Raw genomic sequence first — 18,118 nt, forward strand, 5'->3', positions numbered from 1 at the left:
GATGCCTCTTAAATCAAAGAGAGATTTGTGGAAATGATTGAGGGAGGAAAAGACTATTTATATTCATAGAAGACTGAGCTCAACGGAACTGGCACACGGAGATGGCTCACAGGGTCTTGATCAGGTTGTGATCCATTTCAAATCACCCTTGAGCATCCAGTCCTCTTTGCATCCCATCTGCTATGTTCATCTAAAATAATGCCTGTAATCCAAACAGAAAGAAAATCTAGGACCTTCCAATGTACCTCTGAAGTGTTAATCAACACCTAGGATGTAAGACATGACAATGGGACAGGCACTGGTTTTAAAGGTTTACATATTTGCAGCATAACAAATCAGTTTGTGTTTGGAGTAGACTGTGACCTTTATTCAGTGTAATCTAACTAGAATCTTTCACAAAATTTGTCTAGTGGGTTAGTGCTGGTTGAAGCCAATTTTATTTGACTTTCATGTGTTGTGTAAGGTGCTTCATTTACTACTACTTCAATAGAAATACCTCTCTGTGAGGGACTATTTTGCAATAAGCAAATGGAACACACCTTATCGTGCTGTGAAGTTTATTTTAGCATGTATGCAGAATAATAGGAAAAAAGAGAACTATTTCTCTATTTCTTTTCCTACTCATTCTTCTTTTTTTTCTTTTTTTTTTCTTTTTTTTTTTTTTTTTCTCTTTTTGGCAGCAATTACATTGACCAAAAAATCTTTCCTTGTTGTGGCTCCCAGTCAGCAGTGGACTCATTGCATTAAATGGGACTAAACGGGACCGTTTAAGACAGTCCTAGTGTAGATGTACTGGGGAAGAGAGAGTTGTCTGATGAGTGTTAGGTCTGAAGTACAAACAGCATACATACGCAAAGCGGTTTGCAATCTGAGCACAGAGCTTTTCCTGTAGTGTTTTAATATGTTGGAATCAGACAAAAATAAGAGAAAATTATGAAAGTTATGCTTATGAAATATAAAATTGTACAGATTACGATACAGTGAGTATGGCTCTACTATTTCAGAGCTATCTTAATGGTGAACATGAGAACACAGTTGTGCTAATGTTTTTGCCTTCCCTTCTGTCTGGGGAATGTTACATATTCAGAGATGTCAAGGCATTCAGTGTAACCTTGGAATCTGGTATGTTGTCACAGCAAAATTGTATTACAGTCATGACAATGAAGAGAAATGCAGAAACTGCACCCAATTTAAAAGGCTCTTTCATCTTTTCTCAATGATATTGATAGCCTTTCTACTGAGCAATCCGGAAATTCTGTAGGGTAGCATTTTGTAAATAAAATTAAAGAAAAAAAAATATGAAATATTTTCATTAATGGAGATTTGTCTAAACTAAGCAATTCATCTATTTTAGTTTACATTCTTTCACTGTGAGACCAGTCTCTTCATTCCCAATTTCAGCCCCTGCTAAGTATTGCTCTCTTCTACTATTAACACTCATCCAGGCCTAAATAAATGCAGCATGATCTTCCAGAGTTGACATTTTCCCTGCTTGCCAGGCTCTTTCTTATTTTCCTCTTTTTTTGTTGCCTGAATGTGTCATATCTGTGCCTTTTAAATGTCGTTAGTCACCTCTGCTAGCCCAGGCTGGATCCAGGGTGCAGGGAGGTAGCCTGAGGTAGGGAGAGGCTGGCCTTGTTTGCATGGTCAGATTCAAATTACCATTGCTGCTTCTGTTTGAATACCTTTCTCTCTCTCTCTCTGTTTAAGGAAATCAATCCTTTTTTAGATCACTCTCAGTGAATCTGCAATTTTATGTTAAACTGTTGGCAGTGCACTCCCTTCAGAACAGTTATCAACACTGATCTGGATTAATAATTTTAAAAAATAATTACTATTTATGATTGTGACTTAAAAACTCAGTACATTATACTGGGAAATGGAAATGGAGAACGTTGCTGGAAAACAAAATGGAATGCACTCTTGTGATTTATCTGTTTTGCGTAACGCAGAGGCATTACTTTAGCAATTGACTTTTTTTCTTTGCTCACTGTAATGACTGCTAAAGATACTGATTTAATCAACCAACCATGCAAGTGCAATGATTGTGAATCAGATCGTTGTGAAGCAAACAAATGTTTCACAGTAAATTGCCAAGGGATACCAGCTACTCTGCTCTGTTTTTACTCAAATAGATTGTCTTTTAAGCAGCTGCCTCATAAAAAGTCTTCGCTATGTATGGACCTTTAATCAAAATGTCACTAAAGCCTGCATTCTGGTATGCTTCATTTGAAACACATCCAATGCTCTTATTTATTAAATTGTCCAGTGTCGATTGCAGCCACCATTAACCCTAGTAAGCAAAGATGGATGAGGGAATGACAAAAAGCTTGTGTCAGAGTTGAGATCAGTTGCCCGTGTGTGATGTCTTGATCTATTTGTACATCTCTCTTGGGGACCATCGGGCAATTAAGTTCACCCGTTTCAAACACAGTCCTTTCTGTGCACTCTGATTTGATAGGAGAATGGGTAATTCCTGGTAATGACTACTACATCTGTTCAATTATATTGTGCTGTATTGATGCTTAATTAGAGAATGTGTTGAAATTGGGGAAGGGGACAAGTGGAAGAGGGGAGGGTTGGCTTCTGAGTAAATGTCAGACACTCTTCCGTAATAGCCTGTCTTCCTAATGTGCATTGAATACACTGACAAGTACTGTGGCCTCCTGACCTTAGAGCATTTACCCCAGCCTGAGAAAGGAAAGCAAAGCCTCTTTGAGAAGGCATTGTTTTAAAGCTGAATTACATTTAATGTCATTCTTGTTCAGCTTTGCTGTGAACTGACCCTTACAGCCCTTTGGCCCCGTGCACACAGTTGGAAGCCATTTCTGTGCCTGAGCTTTCTGAATCAAACACATCACCCAGGCTTTCAAAAGTGAAGCCCAAACATTGTGAGCACGTACTCTTTTGCTTCTAAGGTTCATATGAGTTATTTGTTATTTGTAAGAATTCTTTTTCTGTTAAGGAATGAAACTGAGACTTTCATATCACTCCAATAATGACATTTAGTATTATCTTTCAATCTCCAGCTTCTGCAGATTTAAGAAAAATACTATCTATCACTACTGGAGGATTACAACAAAAATATGAGATCTGCAAAGCTGTGCATGACTGAACTAGCCTGTGAAGCCTGACACTAGCCATTTCAAAAGGTTAATTTTGTAATGCGAAAGACTGAAATATGGTTTTAGTTGCTTCTGGTTCTTTATGGAGCTATTGCATTTATTTATTTATTTTCCCAGTAGTTTACAACTAGCAATTCTGATATACAATTGGTCTGTCCAACACCCTGGAAAAACTTAGTCATGGTTTTATTATATCTAAGGTTCATCTGCACCAGCTTGTACAGATGCTGCCCTGATCCAAACAGGAGACCTCACCTCCCCTAGGCTGATTAACATACAAAGAGTTTACGGATTTGGATCTCATATTGTAATGGACAGTTTTCAAAACTGTTTTCAAGACAGAAGACTGCTGTGTGTCTGGGAACAGACTGATAACCTCCTGAACAGGATGAAAAGAATGCATTGATTATTTTCTCATAAACTATTATCCTTTTCGAATAGCCATTTGCATCCCAGGAACCACAATATGCCAGCTGCGCCTTTAGCAAAAACTCAGTGTAATTCAGAGCGACTTTGTGAAATGGAAAGAATTTAAAGGCTGCATGCATGGCTATTGCTAATTTTGATGCTAATTTCTGTAGAAACTTAATATTCTATGACACAGTCTTTTGCTTATACAATAATCTCTGCTTTGCCGCTTTTGCATCTTTTGTCATGATATTTTACTTTTTGTTTTAAATGGCAGCACTAAACGCAGATAGTGGTTATCTTTCAGAAGATGGAGTCTATTTAGGTCCTTCCAAAACAATGCCTCTTTATTACTGTAAATGCTGTTACTATACATGCTACAGTAGTGGCATGTTAGGGAGGTGACAGCTTTGCACATTGGAAGTCAGGCTTTGAAAGGAAGAATATATTTGCAAATGAAACAGCTGATTAATTTGGATGTGCTGCTTTCAAGTAAAATTCTTTGGAGTACATTTTGCAACAAAGATTTCTTAAAGTATGTAATAATTTGAAAAAAACATCATTACAAGAAGTGTAGCATTCCATTGAAGTAGTACAGTTGGAGTCAGTTTTTTTTTGTGTGTGTGTAAGTTAGACTACATGGGTTCATCAAAAGGTGGCATTCTGCCATCTGATATAATAGATGTTTTATTTATGAATCCTTGTCATTATTAAACGAGAGATCAACATCACTGAAAACTGCATTTTAAAGGAAGCTATAAAATTTGAAGCTTGGTATTGAACAGCTTATAACTGTATAGTACAAAACCTGCATTTTTGTTGCCAATGTTTGTTGCTTTTTAGTGCTTAAGTGATCATGGAATATTTTTAAAGTTTCATATTAAATGAGCATTATAAAAACATACAATTTTAATAATCATAATTTCATACAGAGTTATTAGAAAGATTCTCCCTATACAATCAAGCCCCATCTTCCAGAGAACATAAAAACTTGCATATTCTTTAAGCATCCCTCTATTTTTGTGTTTAACTTTTGCATTTAGGCAAGTGGCAAAACCAAAAAAAGGCAGACTTGCTGTGCAGGATCTGAGTGCAGTTCAGCTGGGTACTTAAATTATGTGACTACTGCCACTTGCATAGGAGGAATTATTCATCTACTCATGTACCTTGCTGCAGCATCTGTAACATCTGATTTGCTGGTGCTGGTGCCAGTCGTGTGTACTAGACTTCATGCTGCTACAAGCAAAACTCACATTAGACACTCAGATAAAGATACAGAGCTGAGCTGATACAATGTCATTGGCTTAGCTGCAGTTATCTAGTGCATTGTATGGGAGGTGAAGTATTTAAATACCCTTTCCACTCCACCGCCCCCCTCCCCCCCCCCCCCCCAAAAAAAAAAAAGGTCCTGATTTATATTAAGTTCCCTGAAAGACAGGGAGATACAGTTTTAAGAACTTGTTCATGTGCTGCTGAAATCAAGAGAAGTTTTGTTGTTCGCTACTTCAGACGTACCACTGTGGACAAAATGAGATGGACATTTGGTCATTTCTGTGAACACTTACACTAACTAGCATTTCTGTTAAATGTTTGTTCAATGCTGCATATATATCTATTCACATATTCAATTCAAACCTAAACAAAAAAAAGTTATTCTGTATGCATTCAATGATAGATAAGCTGGAAGAAAAAAAAAAAAAAAAAAAAAGCTAAACCGTTTTATTTTTTATCTGAGTTATTGTATATATTTCAAATTGTTTTAGAAAGTTTGTTTCAGTCTCAGGTCTGATCCTGCAGCTCTTTGTCAGTTTGGGGCAGGCTTCGAATTCAGCCTTGTCGGGTCACCTCCTTGTACAGCAGTATGATGCTGCTGCATTATGCAGACATTATGTAGTCTCTGTTTTCACATAGTTATACCTAGATACTATGGTTTTTTTCAGGTATATTATGTGAAGGTAAATTTGTTACCACAAACAGCTATTCAAACTAATTGCATGTTTTAAGGGGATAAATGTGTGTGCTATTGTTATTGTGGTTGTCTCTGCTGTTTATTCACACTTCCAGTCCATATGTGTAGCTTCTGCACTGTAGATGCATGAAAGCTAGCTATTGCTATGGTAGTGCACAGGTGATGATATTTTCAGATGAAATTCTCACTGAGTTGGAGTTGGTGCATGTATCTGCAGATGCACAGGCATAAGTAAGTTCCTGAACACATTCCTGATTTGTATGAACCTCTTTCTTTTTTCCTTTAATCTCTTCTATACTGTTATCCAATCTGCCATATTGCAATTTACTTATGCTTTTTTTTTTTTTCTTTTTCCAGGGCTAAAATGTAATGCTTATTAGTTTGGGGAAAAAAAATCATTTTAATACGGTTAAAGTGTGACTGTGATATGTTAAGCACAACTGATAAAATCATTTTTTTGCCTGAAACGCTTTGGAAAAATTGTGCAGTTAGCACTCTGTAAAGTTCCATTACACTGAGGTTTATTTTTCAATCATGGTTTTCAAGACATGCTTTTTTTATTCCACATTTATAGGCATTATACCATTATTAGGGTTAATGTATAATATAAAACACTGAAAAAACACCAACATTTATGTATTACTTTGCTTAGGGAGCAGGTTCTAATCCAGGTTCCATTGATACAATATTGGAATAACATGAAATTCAGTTTTGGTCTCCTTTTTACTAAAGGGTGATTGATTTTAAGGGAGTATCCGTGTTTGTAGTAGAGTGATAAACTTAGTCTGGGCTGAACTGTATGCTCTTTAAATACTAGGTACCAGAGCTGAAGCAAAGATAGGATGAGAGTCATCTTTGGTGTTGTTCTGGGGGAACTCCAGTGAGGGCAGATACACCTGTTTCTCTCTGATGGCAGCTTCTCTGATACTGATCTCCAGGAGATCTACATGGTTAGGCCATATGTAGAGCTTTGGAATTTAAAACAAAATGTTTGCGTTTCATCTAGCACAGATTAGAAACAAATTAGGGATTCTTCATTTTGAATGTATGTTTCTGAGCTACAGAAATGGTAACTAGATTTAGAGTGTTTATGTTTTTAATGCTAAGCAATAAATGGTATATCTGATTGTAAAAGCCTTTAATGAAATACATCTGAGGACTAATGATAGTTATTTAAGTTATAAATGAATGTCTTCTCTGTTAAACTGTTTTAGCACTATAATCTTTGATAATTAAAACATAATCATTTTAAGGAGTTTTTACTTATTTTTTATTTTTACAGCTTACAGTAATTTTGCAGCTGATTGTACTTGTCAGGCTTAACATTAAAGATTGAGTTTAAATTATTAAATGATATTTTGTGCAACAGTAATTTTCGTTAGAGGATATTTTTCATGTTATTTGCTAGGAAGCTTTAGACTCCAAAAGAACACTTTTGGCAAAGTAAAGAGAAATATTTGTGGAGCAGAAGCTGTAATTATGACCGTGAGTGGCTAAACACCTGTCAGACACTTGGTTTAGGCTGAACCAGCTTACAAAATAATATGACCATGCCCTGATGATGGCTCTTTAAAATGAGAACCTCATTTATGGAATTACTTGGTCATTCCCATTTAACATCTGCATGCTTTGGGGTTTCTACAACCCACTTATTAAATGGGAAATGCATTCTACCACCCACTTATAAAAATGGGAGGGGATTCTACTTTTCTTGGCACTTGGGCAAACACCGGGCAGATCCATGTGCCACTCATAGTTGACCGTTTCCATCCCTGAACCTGCTACTGGGTTTGAACATGAAAGAAGAAAACCATTGCTTAGGACATAGGCGGTCACTGAGACGCGAGTTCTGTCCTTTGCTTGCCATGAGCATCGTCCTAGAAGTGAGTGGTGGAACTTAGATCTGCTGAGCTGGGGCTAAATCAGGGGGCTGCTCCTTCTGCTTCTGTCTGTATAGATGCTGCTTCAATAGGTTCTTAGTGCCCCATTTATTAGGGGTGTTCCTTGGAAGGACAGTGGTTTAGTGAGTACATCTGAGTGCTTGTTCTATGAAGTCTATGATGGAGAGGAACCATGTTTATGTATGAGAAAGTGTTAGGAAAAAAATGGAAATTTTGTATAGCTTCTGTGACATGGATGGCTTAAACATGGAATAAGAGCTTAAAAATCCCAAGTCTAAATATTAAGACTTCTGCTACTAAAACTCAAATACAGAGTGAAGAGTTTGCTGTCTACATTGACTCTGTCTACATTATGACACAGATATTATGTCTCATTTCCCAAATGTTTCAGTTTGAGAAATGTAAGATAATTATTTCAAGCAAAATTTTTACATCTTGAAATGAAGAAAGAACAAGAGGGTCTCTTAGGCCTTGGCTATAGGGGCTGTTTCCTATCTGGAAAGGCTTTCCAAACTGCAGGGACAGACGCTCGTCACATTTGGGCTGGTAAAACAGTCAAAGAGGGCAAAGGAACAAAGTACTATTTTTTCTTCTTCCCAATGAAGGAAATACTTTTGCCTATGGAGTAGATGATGCATTTTGTGCATCCATTTGTATGTAAAGACAGAGCATATCTTCCCCACTTTCCCTGCTCTGCACAGTAGTTAAATGTCATGACTTAATCTGTACTTTGTTTTTATTATGGAAAAGTTCTTCCAAACATTTATACAATATTTTGTGATATATTTTTCAACACATAGCTGACGGTGGATATATATGCCTGTATCATTATTATAATAAAATAAAGTGGGATCTGCAACACTTGCAGCACAAGCCCCTTAAATTTGTGAACTCTTAACTTCTTTGTGAGTTGCTATACATTATATATAGTATTTATATCATAATTCTATGGTATCATTCTATCACATAGTCTATTAGCATATTTCCAAGCAACAGAAAGAAGGTTGTTGGAGGAATGTACACAACCGGAGGGGTTCACAACAGCTGTAGAGGTTATACAATGAGGTGAGAATATCTCTGAATGATGAATTTAAATCGCCTCTACTCTGTGGATCTAATTGGATTGTTACAAATCCTGTAGTAAAATCTAGAAGATTCACATATTCTTATACTGACTACTTTGCCTTAATTTGCTTTTGTATCACATCTAAATTATATAACCCTCTTTTATTTATTTCTGGCTACTCAGTGGGGATTTGAGTACCATCACTTTATCAAGAGCTTAATCTGATAACCATGGGATTTGAGTGATCTTTGCATCAGTCTCTGCATATCTAACCTCTTCTTTCCTTGACTTAGAATCAATGGGATTTTAGGACACTATTTTATTTTTTCTAGTATTTCATAAAACTTGCCATTATTACTCTTTCCAGAGTCTGGTTCTCTGTAAATCTATCCTTCCACCCACATATCTGAAATGCTGTACTGTCAGCTTAATAGGTCTTCAAAATATATAGTGGTATTAAAACTCAGTAGTTTTGCAGTAGGAGGTATAAATGCAGCAACATGGGTAATTTCTGTGTAGAAGGTTAGTAATTCCATCATAGCATAGTTTCTTCTTTCACATGCCTTCTATCAATTACGATAAGAGTTTGTTTGCCCTTTAGTGTTGCCTAAGAGTGGCAAAGAATGGTTGAAAATACTGCTTTTATGATAATTTTGTAGACTTTCCCCTCTCCTTCACTGTCAGGAAATCTTCTAAAAAGCTTCTGATTCTGAAAATGAAGGATTTTCTGAGCAATAAAATAAAGTGTGGAGTTGCTTGTAAAAATATAGCAAGGCTTGCTGTCTCACTCTTTCTGAGTCTAATCTCATCTATCTTCATTTTTCAAGCATTACTTTTCCAATAGTGGTACTTTTTTATATAAACTAAGAAATACTGAACTATTGTGGAAAAAAATAATCTTCCTCTTGCCACTTAAACCTTTCATTATTCTAATTGTTGTTACTTTTGCATGCAAGAGCTCTTCAGAAACTTGAACAAAATGTAAGCTTAACTGAGGAGAGCTGGATGCAGATCTCCAACATATCACATGACTTAAACTGGCAGAGTTAAGGTCTGCACATGCCCCTTTAGATTGTAAGAGAGTATCCAAGCAGAAGTCAGCTAATAGGCCTTAAATTAGGGTGAATAGTCTACAGAGCTATGGTATGTAATTAAATGAATCTACTTTCCTTGAAGGCAGCAGAAAGGAATTGCATCAGCTTCAGGAGGAAGAGGTGTTAGCCTGGCTGTTCTACATGTACCTCTCTTGTTTTCTTGTAGTCTTGTAATTGAGCAGTGCTCTGTTCTGCAAGTTTGGCATACAAGTTTAACATAAAATAGATTTTTAATGAAGTTAAAAGAAAGATTTCTTAAGTTGGCACCTGCTATATTAAGTTTTACTTGGAACATGAGTGAGGGCCACCAGCAAAAATCCTTTGACTTTACTGAAAAAAAAAAATATATATATATATATATATAAAGAGGAAGAAAGGATTTCTGTGTTGTCAAAATAGCTGTTATGCTAGGTTGGATAATACTGTAATGTGGATGGATGGCTCTGTAGTGTTCTGGCTGTTTCTTCATCAATCTGATCACAGCCCAGGCAGCAGCAGCAGGGTACCTCCTAATTCCGCAGTAAATGACCCGTATCTGTTTGTCTTTAATCAGATTATTCCCTTAATTATTCACATCACTTAGAAGCTTTGGTGGAAAGGCATGTGGGCTCTCCTGTTGTCCTGTCATTGCCTGATATGGGGAAAACCTGTGTGTAGGAGAATGGGGTTAAAATCAATTGTTCTGAAAATTGTAATCACCTTTCAGTGGAACATCCATTGCAACGTTCATGCCAAACCAATAGTGATAGGAACAAACTAACCTTTTGTACAGGCTTTCTGTTGTTACCCTTTGCAGAAAAATGACTGCTGCTTCTTTAAGTCATGAGACCTCATGTTTGCTGTGACAGCTTTCCAATTGTTAAATAAACTCTGACCATGAGCAGCTGTCAGGCAGATATTGCACTACAGGCTTCAGTTAAAAGGAGTACCAGACAAGCATTTCAGTGCCTAGAGGCGCTTGTTGCATTTTTTCTTTTTTTTTTTCTTTTTTTTTTTTTAAAAAAGGACGGGTTTTAAAATGCAATGAGATAATATGATTCCCTTAAACAAAAAAAAAAAGTTTTATTTTAAATGTTCTTCTAAATTTTCCCATTAAAGTTTTGGGATTGTTTGGGATTGTTTCCAGTTCAGGAACATGGACTGTCTAAAAGGTATGCTGCAAAGACACTTTTGTCTGGTGGTGAGGTGGGAGAAATGAGATGCAGATGTTAGACCCTAAGGTAGTACTTATAATGTTACTTAAGTTCTTGTTGGAAGGAGAGGGTAATGATATAAAGCTTTCTCAGAAAGTTAGAATGCCATTTGACTATTTGTATTTCTGACAGTAGTCTAGAAAAATCCTTCCTAAGTTATTAATCTTTATGTTGGACCCTGCTGTTGTCCAGGCAAGTAAGAAAAAGACAATTTCCACTACAAAAAGTCCTCTAGATGAAGATAAATATATAATAAAAAAGTCTTTTAAGGTAAATGCACAGTCAGGATTGGAAGAAGCGTTCTTTGTGTTCAAGTTATAGATGGGGAGGGAAATTGCTATTAAATTGGAATGAAGGTGGACTTCTTCCTATTCCATCTAAACTGATGCTATCTAATGTAACCTTCCTAAAAGTCAAGCTTGTAGCCTAGCTGTACTGAGAGTCCTGGACCAGGAATCTAAGTTGTCTGGAGTTCTAACAGGGGCAATGGGGCAGCTCTGGAGGTGCCTTTCTTAATTGACTGTAGCAGAAACCTTGTTCAAAACAAAAGAAAAATAAAAAAGGGAGAAAAGTAACACCAGTCTAGGCAGCTAACTTCTAAACAGGATGAATCCTGAGCTAACTGTGGAAGCAGGAAGTCTACAGGATATATAAGATTTTATTGAAAAATAAAATATATATTTGCATTTTATATATATATATATGTCTGCATATATATATATAATGAAAGAGGAAAACATTCCATATTTCATTTTCAAGTAATAGAAATATTAAGTAATAATAAGTAATTCATGTTTTGAAAAGTAACTTCCACCAGTAACTCAAGGTTAACTAACTAATTAATGTATTTTCTCACCATTCGAGTTTTCTTCAGGGACAGAGGGGAAAATATCCAGTAAAAAACAAAGCAATGGGAAATGAAAAAATTCAATTTAAAAATCAATCCTCCCTGATTTTTTCTATCGACCCTTCTTAGAAATAACACCCAGAATTTTTATAACTGAAATGGATCATAAAAAATCTCAGTGTGTTCAATTATTTATTTTATGCTTTTGAAAATGTTTTTGGGTAATGTGTTTCACTTTTTCACCTTTTGTATACCTCATTCTTTCACACAGAAAAACAGAAAACATACAAAAATGGTAGATATATATTTTTTTATTATTATTATTATTATTATTATTAATCTTGTGTTTATGAGTTGATACTGTTCTACAGATACATGTGATGGGCTTAAAACTGTGCTAAACAAAATGCACCATAAAAGATGATTTCTATTAACATACTGATAACACAACTGATTTCTATTTTATCCAAAACTAAATGTTTATATCATATAAGGTCTTTATGAGATTTCAACCAGGAAATTAATTTATTTTATATCGTACTCTGGAAAGAAAAGTATGGAAAATAAGATTTAGGAATATTAGCACAATGATGGAATCAGTTATAACAGTCAATGAAAATGTAATCAGTCCCTAAATCCTGATATATATCACTTTCATGTTACCATGTTAGAGAGGTAGGATGTGAATAAGTAAAGAAATAAGACAGGAAGAGTATTCTTGGTGATACGATGCAAGGGGAAAAACAACTACAGACTGTTGACTCATTGCACCTGTAGCCTTTGTTGAACCTACACAGAAAAGCATCAGCATTAAATTGGCGGGGTATTCTCATTATCTGGGTTGGAGATAGGTAGCAAACTGACTAAATGGTACAGCAGACGTTCACCAAAGAAAGGGAAAATAGCCTAGAGATTGGTCAAATCACTGGTGTAAAAGGTAGGTAGGAAAAAATAAGTACTCCATGTCTGAAGCAGGTTGTTATGTCTGCGAGTTGTGTCTAGGCTAGCTCTCGTTTTAAAATTTCTCATTCTTGTCAGTGGCGTGTTCCGCTAGCACATAACAACTCTGAGGGTGGGTTCAGACATGGACAGTTTGCTACCATGTTCTTAAACCTTGATAGCCCCACAAATAATAAGGAACATCAAATAATAATAATAATAATAATAAATAAATAAATAAATAAGAGAAAAAGCCGTTCAAAAAGCTGTTCTATTACTGTGGATGAAGGGAGCCTTTAGGCACCTTTTAAAATATCCTCTCCATCTGCAGGTTTTTCTGTTAGCATACTTGGTCTTGTTGAAGCCCTGCAGCAGAGTTCTGGTGGGGCACTGGAGCTCGCACCTAAGAACAATCTCACTTTTGGGAGTCTCCAGTCTTTTTATGCATTCTGCTAGTGCTCCTTGAATTTCTGAAGATCTGCAAAGAGACTGGGGGAAGCACAGAGCTAAGAAGCAGTTTGAAGCAAACCCTCTTTTCATGCCATGATATGGTAATGACAGATCAGTAAGATTTTCATGCAAGACACTTGTTTAAGCTCTTCTAGTACACTCTCTATAGTTTCCCTTGAAAAGGCTCTATTGCTACTTCTCTTGCTCATTTATTAGCAGTTTATTGTTACTAGTCAACTAGGAGATGAATGAATTCTTAACAGTTGTTCTAGTACCTATCAGTCCTTTTTAAGTGCCAGTGGACTTGTGCTAGTAATTTTTTTTAATTCCATGTTACACATTTTCATTACAATGCTCATAATTCTGTGCATATCTTTTTTCCTCATGGATAATTAAATATTTTATACAGTGGAAAGCTTCCTGTGAGACTTTAGCACTATTTTACTTAGAAGCATTCATTTTAAAATCTTTTTTTTTAGAAGTCTTTTAAAAGTAGTCCCAAATTAGAAAAATACCTGCAAGCTAAAAAACACATTCATGCAAATCTAGATAATTACAACCTAAATGAGGTCTCCTCTTGCACTACTGATTTGGTATATGTAGTGGTTTAATGTATATAATATTTTTCCCCAAATTTCAGAATTATAACTTGACATTCCGCCATCTGGGCAAGAAGTCAGTCCACCATTTGCAGGACATAGCAATTACTCCACTTTCAGCTAAGGGAGCAGAAAGGCAAATGTCTGGCTTTGTGATGGGTGGTTTTTGTCATCTGTAAATGTGGAGTGATGCTCTGACACTTGTCAGGGACCATGGAATGAAGCATTAAACACAAGGATGAGATACTGTGTGTACAAAAGTATTGTATATAGCAAATATCATGCTAATATAAAGTGTTATAGTGGCAGTCTAAGGGTTGAAGTAATGTGGGTAGCTTAAGCAGGGAGATATTAATCAAAATGTTGCTCTTTTGTTCTGTTTTGTACACTGCCAGCAAAAAGACTTCAATTCTCACACTATGAGCTGCGAATGGATGAGATTATCATTAGCGGCTATAACTGGCAAAAAAAAAAGTTTTGGAGTATTCTTAGTTACAACACTGAAAATGTCTGGTGCAGTGACAAGATTTTAAAGAACAGACAGTCTTCTGAACAGTTTCTAGCATCTAGGAACTAAATCAATTAAAATTGCTTAGTGATGAACTACATTAGTGAAATAATTTCGATTATGACTTTTTTTCTCTTTTTTTTTTTTTTTAAGATGTAATTTTTATGCATCTGATACTCCTAGCATCCAGTTAGAAAACAATGGGAGTGCTGTACAGACAGCTTAAAATCACTGTTCTTTATCCAAAGATTTGGAAGGGAAAAATAAAAGATATGACACAATAGATAAGCGTCAAACAAGCCAAGTGAAGGGCTGGAGACAGAAGATGAAAACAGCCGTATCACAGGCAAAAGCCATGGTTAATGAGAAACCATGGTTACAATTTGCCAGTTGCTTAAGCATTTTTTGTAAGGAATGCTGAGTCATAATTATAAGGCTCTCTCCTAGGTTGCATGAAACCAGTGTTCATTTTCTGATATAGATTTTTTGTAAATACCTTGAAGACATTTTGAACTAAACCTTCAAAAAGTTCTTATTTATTTTGTTAGAGTATTTTGCTTGTGGTGTCTCAAAATAGGATTCACGAAAGACTGTGTATTGATTGGGTAGCCACCCAATATTGACTGAGAAGAAGGATTTGTCTTATATCTGGCATCTTATATCTGGCATTTTTGATAATCTCAGTACCCTTCTGTTAGGTGGTTCCCATTCCTACCTGCGCACAGATTATTCTGAGCTGCCAGAAGGTCCTTCATGATAGAAGTCAGCCAAGAATCTTCTTTTGCATTTGGATGACTAATCTTTTTATTCTAAAGCATGATGAAGGATCATTTAATAAAAGTCCCAAGTCACAACTCCATGATACAGTCTGTGACCTTTCAAGATATTGATTGTTGTTTAACACAAAATATATTAATAATGGTGGAAAGAAGGACTAAAACCAATCCTCCATAATCTTTCTTATTCTTCCAAATTTTCCAAGTTGCAGCAAAAATAGTCTCTCTTATTTTTCTCTTTCCTGATTTCATGTATAATCTTTTAAGCAGCCATTCCCAATGTATCACATTAAGACTAGGAAATGGCTAGGATAAATATAAATATCTGTTCCAGGTTTCAGAGCTGAGAGCAGTAATAATGACAGGAAAGATATGATAGATGAGTTGGAGACGAAATTTTCTGGCTAGGCAAGCTACACCACTTTCTTCTGTTACTGGAATAAGCATAGATCTCACTGGAATACACTTGTGCCATAACTCGTTTCCTGCTACAAAATGTGACATTGCATGTAAACATAAAAACTGTATTGGATCCAATACTTTTCCAAAGATTCATGTTTACTGCGGTTAGGGAGCCAAGTGTGCACAGCAACAGCAGCCAGGAGCAGGTGCCCCTGGCCAGAACAACTCATGCCACCTATACCTGTGGCTGCCTGTCCTACTTCTTCTTCCTTGGAGTGTCCAGAGAGGGGCTGCAGGCCAGATTTACTCTGTTTTGTCAGCCTGCTTCCAGTTGCTGTTTTTCTCTGCTTGTTCTATCTGTTGGCAGAGGGACCTCAAGCCCATCCAGAAAGCTGTTGCTGTGAATGAGCTGTAGGCCAGGCAGGTTGTCCTGGTGGGCAGTGCACAGGCTCTGTTCTGGCCGTCTTTGCTACAGCTAGTAATAGATATGACGGCATGTTTGGTTTACAACAGACTAAGTGTGGGGGCCACACCAGAAAACTGTATGAGAACATTCATCCTGTACAGGTTGTCAAAGTTTGGTAGAAGTTCTGCTAGAGGAAATAAATACTAAAAAAAAAAAAAAAAAAAAAAAAAAAGGAAAAAGACGGTAAATTAGGCTCTATCACATTTGGAAACAGACCTCAGTAGCTGTCAGCAAGAGTCTCCTGTAGTGATATGGTAGGGACAGTGTCTGGAGAGCACCAGGCATACTCCACCTGCTGAAAAGTAGAAGAAAAAAACACATGGCTTAGAATTTAGACAGTGAAAGAGAACACTATTAGGATGTAGATTGTTTTGGTCTATTACAAGATGATTATTTTTTAGCAAAGAAAACTCACGTATATTTTATATTCAATAATATCAACATATTCAGCTTTTTTTTTTCCTTTTCTTGTAATACATAATTAAATGCAAGTTCCTCACATGACTATTGAAAAAGTAAGTTCATGCATAAGAGAGGGAGAAAAGGAAAACAGAGAACATATCTAAAGCAGATTCACAGCTGTATCAGGTGGACTTCAGTGAAAACCTATTACGTGAGATAATAATACTTATTATCTGCCAGCCTTTATTTGTATTTGAGATTGTCATAGGTATTTGCTATTGATTTGATTGGACTTCTCTTTCTCTCTTCTTTTTGGTTTCTTTAGGATAAAATCATGGGTAGATAAGATGCAAGAAGACCTCGTAACTTTGGCACGAACTGCAAGTGGAGTGGACCAGCTTGCTGCGGTGAGTTGGAAGACATGCCTTAGAGTGCAATAACAGGAAAAGTGAAATGAATGGTGTGCATCATCTAGGTATTATGATCATTTAATTGTAACATAGTAAAAAGACTCTGGGAAATTAAACTCTGTAGTGTTTCTCTTCTACAGTGCTTATTGAGAGAGAAATGAATAACATAGAATGAATAACATCATTCAATTCTCTCTTTTTGTGTTGCAGCACTTGCTCGTTGCTAATATTTAATCAGCTATGCAGCATTGGACATAAGGCTTACCATTATTGCAACACTCCCACCTGAAATAAGTGCTTTTATGTTATATGTTTGTCAGATAAAGTATCCAGGAAGCAACCATTCACAGCAGTGGAACATTCTGCTCTATATTAACAAGGGACACCATTTTTTGACATATATTCACAGCTGTGAGGCAGCCGTTGGCTACAAGAAACAGATGAGAATGAAAATTAGTTATATTCAGCTATTTTAATTTAATACAAAGTGTGTTTTAGGAATTAACTTATTGTTGTAGGAAAGAAATTATTTTTTTCATTGAGAAGACATTTTTCTGCTATATTTCATGCTATATTTCATTCACGGAGACTAAAAACACATTCTGAGATGGCAGAACAATGTAGTCACAATTCAGAAAATGTCAGGATTAGGCTACCTAAACAACTTTGTCTATATATCGTCACCCAGTATGCAACCACATGTTCATATATTTCCCTTTCCCTATCCCTGCCCATCCTGCTGAAGGAAGGGCTGTGGCACTGCATGTACATGAGGAACATAAATACAGTTTGCAGAGATTATTTTAGTTGTGGCCTTTCCTAACATTTGAGTACTTGATATTGCAAAATGAATAAATGAGTATTAAAACAGATGCTTTAAATGCAGTTTTTAATCTTGGAAATCCCCAAACAAACAGAAAATACTGACCGAAACCAAAATATTGAAATCCTAGCAACAAAGCATTAGATTGATACACATGTGGGTTTCCACAATAGGATCTCAACAACGCAGAAATGTCTATCACTTAAGCTTCCTGAAGAACTTAAGGTTATTCCAGCATGGAAAGCTGATGGGATTTTTTGTAGGTGGATTTCACACATATCTGCTGACAGAGGACAAGAAGGCTTGCAAATCATATCTCTCTCTGCAGGTTTTGGTGAGGAGTTTCTGCTAAGTGGATGCAAGGTCCCTTTTGCTCATCTGTTCTCTGTGTGATCCATTCTCCTCCGTACTTGTGGTGTCTCTTTTTCCCCATGGGGTGGTTTCACAATGCTAGGTAGCTCAGCTTCACCATGCTGCCCTCATTTCCCACCCCCCCAAAGGACAAGGGGAGAAAATATGACGGAAAAAAACACATTTGTGGATTGAGATAAGGATAGGGAGATCACTCACCAATTACTGTCCCAGGCAAAACAGAATCAGTGTTGAGAGATTAATATAATTTATTGCCTATCACTAACAGACTAGAACAGTGAGAAACTAAAAGCAAACTAAAAATACCTTCCCCCTGCATCCACCCTCTTCTTCCTCCTTCCCCTGAGTGGCACGGGGAAGTGGGGGCT

The 18,118-nt window shown here is 36.4% G+C and overlaps 1 protein-coding gene across 7 annotated transcripts in view; it reads left to right on the top strand.

Moving 5' to 3' along the window:
* The window catches only part of CACNA2D1 (calcium voltage-gated channel auxiliary subunit alpha2delta 1), a 406,577-nt gene that overhangs the window by 40,179 nt on the left and 348,280 nt on the right, over positions 1-18,118 (top strand). For all 7 annotated transcript variants that reach the window (XM_013180424.3, XM_048062797.2, XM_013180420.3 and 4 more), the window contains exon 2: positions 16,471-16,552. In XM_013180424.3, coding sequence (XP_013035878.1) covers positions 16,471-16,552 — 82 coding nt within the window. The remainder of the gene's footprint in view (positions 1-16,470; positions 16,553-18,118) is intronic.

Source organism: Anser cygnoides, chromosome 1 (genome assembly GCF_040182565.1).
Source record: "Anser cygnoides isolate HZ-2024a breed goose chromosome 1, Taihu_goose_T2T_genome, whole genome shotgun sequence".
NCBI lineage: Eukaryota > Metazoa > Chordata > Aves > Anseriformes > Anatidae > Anser > Anser cygnoides.